The following is a 7,667-nucleotide window of genomic DNA, read 5'->3' on the forward strand; positions in this document are numbered from 1 at the left end:
AAACGGCAGGCCTAGGGTTAGTTCTAAAAAAAAGATTTGCCCTAACTTTAACCCTTATCCTAACCCAGGGTTTTCCAAACTCAGTCCTCGTGACACCAAGGGGTGAACATTTCGTTTTCTGCCCTAGCACGAGTATGGGCCAGAGACAGGGAGAGACTAAATCCTACCTGCCAGCCCCTTTGCTCTTAAAAAAGATAACATTCTAATGACGTTCTTCTCAATGTACTCTAAACTAATTTCTAGTATCCCCTTCTCTTATTCCACTGCGCTTGCCATCTCTGCACCATCAACACTTCTAAGTGCTTGTTTAGCCAGCACATCAACTGCCTCATTCCCCTCCACATGGGCTGGGACCCAAGTAAAGCTTATCCTTCTGTATTCCCATCTGTCTAATCCTGCCATGGGTTTGTAGCACCTCATAAAGCAGGTCGTCTGACCTAAAGGACGGAAGACTCATTAATGCTGCACATGAATCAGAGCAAATAACTACTCTTGTCTGGCTTGACTTTCTCCACCCACTGCAGGGCCAACAGTATGGCCATCAGCTTTGCAGTAGATGGCTCCCGAGTGGCACAGCGGTCTAAAGCACTGCATCTCCGTGCTAGAGGTGTCACTACAGACCTTGGCTCGATTCCAGGCTGTATCAGAACCGGCCGTGATTGGGAGTCCCATAGGGCGGCACACAATTGGCCCAGTGTCATCCAGGTTAGGGTTTGGCTGGGTTAGGCTGTCATTGTAAATAATAATGTGTTCTTAACTGACTTGCCCAGTTAAATAAATATATATTTTTTTAAATACAGCCAAATTATCTGTAATACGTTTCCTGACTTCCACCCCAAATTCCTGCACTACAAATGCTGACCTAGTACATCCTGTCCTTGGATCTTTTGAACCATCTGTGTAAATGGCCACAAAATCATGATACAAAGTATCCTGCCATCTCTTAAACAAATCAGATGGATTAACACCCTCACTATCTTTCTGTAGTTTCTCCAACATTTCTAGATCAACTACTGGAGGCAGGAGTAGCCATGGTGGATTTACAGGAATAGCTAACGTTGAACTAAACTCACTTCCATACAGTCCCATCTCCTTCACCTGGGTATTACCCACCCAAAGTTTGTGTTCTGTCTTCAGTCATGTTCCCAGCATGCCTATAAAATCCCTTTTGTAGGATGAGACACCCCATGTCCCTGTAGGTTAACCCAATAATTCATTGCCAACTGCTGTCTCCTAATCTACAATGGACGTCACCCATCTCCACCTGTAGTGCAGCCACTGGGGTGATTCAAATAACCAACTAATCATCAAGCTTTGATCATTTGAATCAACTGTGTAGTGTTAAAGCAAAAAACAAAACGTGCACCCCTTGTGAAACGCTGTCCTAACTCGTGTTTTAACCATTTTAAACGTCAACTTCAAAGGCGTAGGGATCCAGGATAGAACAGACCCGTGTAAAACTAACTCGCCCATTTCTGTCTCTGATATTTCCCACATAAACTCCCATTTGCTTGTTAATTTGGGTTTTATAATGTCAGTTGATGTAAATAAAAAATGGTTGTGGCGAGTTCGTAAACATTGGCCAGATATGGTATGAAACAAATATAGCTATACAATTACATATTCGACACGCTCACTGACACTGCACGAGGAAGTACAGTATCTATTCTGGGCGGACTCCAGCAGTCAGCTGCTTCTTTTCAGATCGAATGGGTTGAAAGCAAAGGTGAGCTCAAAGTACATTTTAGGATGTGTACTATACTAGCCTTTCGTGTTCACGTGAATGTGTGCAAACAAGAAAATAGAATAGCAAGTCAGCTATACAGCCCAATATGTGTTGTAGAAACTATTCTCTTCTGCCTGGCTTGCTTACTTCAAAAGTTAGCTGGCTGACGTTAGGTAGCTGGCTAGCTAGGCTAATAGCCCCGCTACATTGCTTTGCCAGTCAAGTTATTGTTACCAGCTACATCTTATGACCTCTGTTCATAATGAGTAATTACAGGTAAATTAAAATACGTTATTCAGATGATTCAGGCAGGAGATATTTCTGCTAATACTATCTCACCGCATAAATCTTATCAAATGTGTAACGTTAGTAGACATCGTCACGTGATTAAAAAGTTAGCTAGCTAGCTGGCAAAAATAACACTAGCAGCTGAAGGAAATATTAAGGCTGAAGTCAACAACCTGAATTGAACTGTAAAAGCTAAGTAAGTGGTCGTTACTGTAATTTCAATGAATGTCCATAGGCATTGCATCTTGACTCATTTATAGATCCCCATGAGCATATTACTGTATCATAACTCAAGGTTTGTTTAAATTCAGACATTGAGAATGATTGTGTTTCTCTAGCCCCGTTCCTCAGCTGTATTGCAAACCCGTTGTGTCAGGGCTGCGGGATTGAACAACGAATACATTGATTGTCATTAGGGTTAGTTAGGTGTTTAGGTTAATAGACATTAACAGAAGTAGACATGGTTAGAGGACCGCCATCCAGAACCTTTCGAAATCTGCTATCTGTGTACTCTGCATTATTATCAAATCTGGTGGTGATTTTCAGATGGATATCGGAACAAACCGCACTGACTTCTACATTGGCCTCTCTCTTGCCATGAGCTCGAGCATCTTCATTGGAGGAAGCTTCATCCTTAAGAAGAAGGGTCTTTTGCGATTGTCCAGCAAGGGGTTTATGCGAGCAGGTATTACCACCATCATACAAAACTTCATCTTAGCTTTAGCTACTTTGGGCCATTGAAAGTATGCTTACTGAATAAAACTTTAATAAACACTTGTATTATTAGTATAGTCGGCCCTAGCTGTATGATCATACATTTTATTTGTATTTATTAGGTCAGGGGGGATATGCTTACCTCAAGGAATGGCTATGGTGGGCAGGACTAATATCAAGTAAGTGTAGAAAAATCTGTCACCTAATCACAATTGTTCTTTATTTTAAAATACTAATTTAGCATTACTGAACTTTAGCATATGGTACAGTAGGGTAAACCTTGTAGTAACAGTCCTCATTGACCTTTCTCTGTTAACATTGTGGTCTTTGTTTTCAAAGAGAAAGGGAGGCTGTTGTGGGTTTGGTATTTTTGCTGTTAGTCTTTTGTGATGATGCAATGACCCACATTGTCGTATTGAAATCATTGAAGTACACATTCCTCAGAAGATCACATTTGCACATGTAGGCTGAATGAGAGCATAGTTGTCAAAACTCACCTCCCCTTACAATTACAGTATCATGTGCATTGTCCCATGTCATTGTTGCATACTAATGCTGGTTTCTGTGTTTCAGTGGGAGCTGGGGAAGCAGCTAACTTTGCCGCTTACGCTTTTGCCCCTGCCACATTGGTAACACCACTGGGAGCAATGAGCGTTCTTGTGAGGTAATTGGCGGATTACTGAACTTCAGCTTGTGCTTTGATCGGTACTGAGTTCCTCATCTCATGAACTGTTAAGATAGGGGTGAGGTGACATTCTGTTTCAAAATGTAATAATTTGCAAAGAGCTAGTTGTAGGATGTTTTCCTAACACGTATTTGGGCCTAAAGTCAGTCACACCTTATTGCATGCCATTAAAATGAAGATCGCTACAACAAAAAAATCTGTTCATTTTGACTAGACAAACTTATTTTGCCTGCTTCCTGCAGTGCTGTGCTGTCCTCATACTTCCTGAATGAGCGGTTGAATGTTCACGGGAAGATGGGTTGCTTGCTGTGCATCCTGGGTTCCACTGTCATGGTCATCCATGCCCCTCAGGAGGAGGAGGTGGCCTCCCTTACTGCCATGGCGGAGAAGCTCCAAGACCCAGGTACTGTAACTGACATTATGGGTCCACATATGAGAAGCTCTAAGACCCAGGTACTGTAACTGACATCATGGGTCCAGATATACACAAACACTTTTCTATATCATCTTGCATCCCAAATAACTGCTCATGTGATTTTAAGGTAAAAAAAAATATGTGCAGTGCCTTTAGGCCAATCCCCTTGAATGCGCTGATAATGTTTTTGACCAATTTGAGAAACGTATTACTTCAATCATACCAATGTCTCACATATTGACCTGCTGAATCACTCAGCAGCTGTTCAGAGCCACTGATCCCAAAAAGCATTGGCTTGTTAATATGTAAAAATGCAAGAATCTCAACTATTGTATCATGCTCTTACAATGTACTCATTCAAATGTTCTGACTGATGTCTCCCAGGATTCATAGTGTTTGCCGTGTCTGTCGTGGCGAGCAGCCTGATCCTCATCTTCCTGGTCGCCCCGCGCTACGGCCAGAAAAACGTGCTGGTTTACATCCTGATCTGCTCCGTGATTGGCTCCCTGTCGGTGTCCTGTGTCAAGGGCCTGGGCATCGGCATTAAGGAGCTGTTCGCTGGCACTGCTGTCCTAAAGGAACCCCTGTTCTGGTGTCTACTCGTCTGCCTGGTGATCTGCGTCAGCATCCAGATCAGCTATCTCAATAAAGCCTTGGACATTTACAACACGTCCATCGTCACGCCCATCTATTACGTGTTCTTCACCACCTCCGTAATGGCATGTTCAGCTATCCTCTTCAAGGAGTGGCTGAGCATGAGCACGGACGGAGCTGTGGGGACAGTCAGTGGGTTCCTCACAATTATCTTGGGTATCTTCCTCCTTCATGCGTTTAAAGATCTCACATTCAGTTGGGACTCGCTGCCACTGTACCTGAGGAAGGGACCTCATGGATCCCCTTGGGGCCAGCAGGCCTACGTGGCCCTGCCCAGCCAGGAGAGCCAGGTAGAGGGGCCAGGGGAGGGGAAGCTGGCCAGAGAGGGGAACTCAAAGGGCAGCTACTCGCCAGAGGGCTCAATGAGGAGGAACAATAGCTTTGTCACCACTTAGCACTTGGGATCAATTGTTTTTAATTCAGTATGATTGAAGCACAATTCATGACTCTGAAAACAATGGGCAGTTTTGAATTCCTTAATTGAATTTCAGCTAATTTTCTGAATCGAAAACTGAATTGACTCCAACCCTATTTAGCACGAAGGCCAAAATGTTTAGAGATCAATTTCCCATTGGCAGTTTTACATTTGTTTATTTGATATTTAACCACCTGCGTAGACAAGTGGAAAATGTTTACTAAATATTGTCTTACAATGCAATAGCCACTGGAAGGATAGTTTGCCTAATTGTCATGCACTGCAATCCAGTGAGCACATTGCATTTCTATACCGACAAATGTATAGTATGTCTAGAGATTAGCAAAGTCCAACAGCATTTTATCTTACTTCATGGTACGCCTAAACCAATCAACTGGTTGAACGTATTAGTCCTATTGGTGTACATACACTTAATATCTAATCATGGACAGTGATAATTGAATGTATAGATTTTAGTTCAGATCCACTAGTTTTGATATGAACCGACTAGTGCCTTCTGTTTTTTACTGACTGAACTGTAACTTATTGATAGGCCTATGTCTTAGTCCTTTGTTTTAATGTTCCTTTAAAAATGCAAGAAGACCTACTGTGAGTCAAGGCAATGCAGCTTTTACCTTTTGTGTACTTGCTTCAATCATCTCTTTCAAAGTTAGTGATTGTTCAATATTCACAATGTGTGAGTGTGAAGTTACTGTAATGTAATACCTCAATTGAATTTTTCATTTATCATGTATATGAACATCAGTATTAACTGAGGCACTTTCCTTGAAATAGCCTCTTGAAACACATTCCTACTACTGCACGTGCCAAACTTAATGTATTGCTTAATCATTGATTTATAACACTGCTCATTCATTTAGTATATGAATAAAAAATTACCTTTTTATACAGCAAGACCCTAATACTTGGACCACACTGTATTCAAAATGCCAATTTTTTACATTTTACATTTTTAGTCATTTAGCAGACGCTCTTATCCAGAGCGACTTACAGTAGTGAATGCATACATTTCATACATTTTTTTTTTCTCTTCTCCGTACCAATGATGACAAAGCAGGCAATAAGATTTTAGTTTATTGCATATATACAATGGAACACTTGTTTCAGCCATAGATCGTGCCCTTTTCCCAACAAGACATTGTTCGTACTCTGACTTGGTACTGAATGCAGTGAGTTTTTGTGGCTTTCTGACGCGGTGTCAAATTGAATGTCCCAGATTTTTGGCTCTTTATTTCTGCCCCAGGACAACCTCAACAGCTGGGTAAGCTTGTTATAAAAGCATACTAATGAAGTTCTCCCATCTCAGTTTTCATGATATGATTGACATGCAACAGGCTCATTCAATTTACTACACAGTTTCAGAAACACCAACAATATGAAGATATTAGCTAGCTACCAACCAGAATTGTTATTACTGCACTTAATCTCATGTCCCACTAGGTGAGAGAGGACTTGGCTAGGTGACATGATACAAGGTGCAAAACCGAGGCACTTATCAAAACGACTTGTTTCTTCCCCACCTGGTTATTGGACAGTGTTCTCATTGCACCATATAGAAAGCTGGCATTGCTGTAAAACAACTTGATTGGCTGTTCAGCGTCTTGTCAATCTATCCAGTGGAGGTTGTTGCTAGACTATTCTGACATGGATTCTGAGAAGGAGCCCTTACTCCTCTGTGTTTGTTCGAGTCTGTTCAGGATGAATTGGCTTGTGTCAATGAAGCGCTCTACACAGTTCACAAAGCAGATCTCTGTCCGGGAGTCCAGCTTGGGCCCGGGTTTGTCCATGCATTTCTCCTGTAAGGAACCAGAGTAGACGGGTGCTCAATCATTGGCTGGATCACATGTCATTACATGAAGTGGAAGACATTGTATCGTGCATGAGTAATTTGTTCACATCTCAAACAATTTTAGGCGAGTACCCTACAGGTGGTTGATTGTGTAGGAGCTTAATTCAGGAGCGTAGTTATTGTAGCTAGTTAGCTTAATGCAGCAAACGTTTGCACTTAGCCACAAATACTGGCATTACAAGTTAGCTAGTACAATAAAGAAGCCTACATGTCCAATGTATCACTGGAAAACTATGTAAATTTTTATGCATTCATGTACTTGATCGCTAGATGTTCAAGTAGCTAGCTACAGTAGCTCACCTAGCTAGCAAGTTGTCATTGCAGAAGCGTTTCTTACCCAACACACTTCAGTCATCTGATGGACCAACTGCTGAAACCTTTGTTTTTGGGACTCGATTTCGATGAATTGCTGAAGCTGAGGGTCTGCTGTGGCTCCTTGGTTTTCCATGTTCATGCACAAATCGCTTGTAAATTAGACAGAAATGTACAATTATGTGGTAATTGTAAACGATTGACTGCAGTTCCTGACCTTCACGTGTGTGAATCGACTTGCGCGTCACAGGAAACGGAAGAGTGCTGGACCAATCAGAAAGTGCGCCGCTAAGAACAGTAAATTCCATTGGATGTGGGGACATACTATAGTCACCAAACATTTTGTTATTATGCTTGATCGACTTTATCCATTTTGTCATTATATACAATATGTTTCTCTAAGATACTGAGGCTCAGACACTGCAAGGTAGGCTACTGTTCTTTCTCAATAATTTAATGAAAGAACATAGCTACATTTTCAGTTGATAAAGGGTATTTCTTCTTACTATACATTTCAGTGGCTAGACATAGAAAAGAAACATGAAATCTTACAGAAACAGATAGGCCTCTATATGTATGTATGTATGT

At 41.6% G+C, this 7,667-nt stretch overlaps 2 protein-coding genes across 5 annotated transcripts; one reads left to right on the forward strand and one right to left on the reverse strand.

Annotated features, from left to right (window-relative positions):
• Positions 1-1,623: 1,623 nt before the first annotated feature.
• Positions 1,624-5,657, forward strand: zgc:101583 (Mg_trans_NIPA domain-containing protein). Of its 4 annotated transcripts, none has more exons than XM_014199089.3 (6): positions 1,624-1,726; positions 2,561-2,699; positions 2,851-2,907; positions 3,302-3,392; positions 3,656-3,816; positions 4,213-5,657. In XM_014199089.3, exons 2-6 carry the CDS (start codon positions 2,561-2,563, stop codon positions 4,875-4,877), a joined length of 1,113 nt encoding a protein of 370 aa, XP_014054564.1. In that variant the 5' UTR covers positions 1,624-1,726; the 3' UTR covers positions 4,878-5,657. The 4 variants fall into 4 exon arrangements, with proteins under 4 accessions (XP_014054564.1, XP_014054567.1, XP_014054566.1 ...); XM_014199091.3 differs by lacking the exon at positions 1,624-1,726 and adding an exon at positions 1,762-2,002; XM_014199090.3 differs by lacking the exon at positions 1,624-1,726 and adding an exon at positions 1,928-2,210.
• Positions 5,658-5,976: 319 nt separating this feature from the next.
• timm8a (translocase of inner mitochondrial membrane 8 homolog A (yeast)) lies at positions 5,977-7,333 on the reverse strand. The gene is made up of 2 exons (XM_014199088.3): positions 7,105-7,333; positions 5,977-6,714 (listed from the first exon to the last, which is right to left on the reverse strand). Exons 1-2 carry the CDS (start codon positions 7,219-7,221, stop codon positions 6,553-6,555), a joined length of 279 nt encoding a protein of 92 aa, XP_014054563.1. The 5' UTR covers positions 7,222-7,333; the 3' UTR covers positions 5,977-6,552.
• Between the last annotated feature and the right edge of the window lie 334 nt (positions 7,334-7,667).

The sequence above is a fragment of the Salmo salar genome, chromosome 05, assembly GCF_965601325.2.
Source record: "Salmo salar chromosome 05, fSalSal1, whole genome shotgun sequence".
Classification (NCBI taxonomy): Eukaryota; Metazoa; Chordata; class Actinopteri; order Salmoniformes; family Salmonidae; genus Salmo; species Salmo salar.

Bases quoted from the DNA above. Each gene is read 5' to 3' on its own strand.
- zgc:101583 (XM_014199089.3), top strand. From the start codon at position 2,561: ATGGATATCGGAACAAACCGCACTGACTTCTACATTGGCCTCTCTCTT. The intron at 2,700-2,850 runs GTATTACCACCA...TGTATTTATTAG, and splicing joins CAAGGGGTTTATGCGAGCAG to GTCAGGGGGGATATGCTTAC. The intron at 3,393-3,655 runs GTAATTGGCGGA...TGCTTCCTGCAG, and splicing joins GCAATGAGCGTTCTTGTGAG to TGCTGTGCTGTCCTCATACT.
- timm8a (XM_014199088.3), bottom strand. From the start codon at position 7,221: ATGAACATGGAAAACCAAGGAGCCACAGCAGACCCTCAGCTTCAGCAA. The intron at 6,715-7,104 runs GTAAGAAACGCT...GGTTCCTTACAG, and splicing joins AGATGACTGAAGTGTGTTGG to GAGAAATGCATGGACAAACC.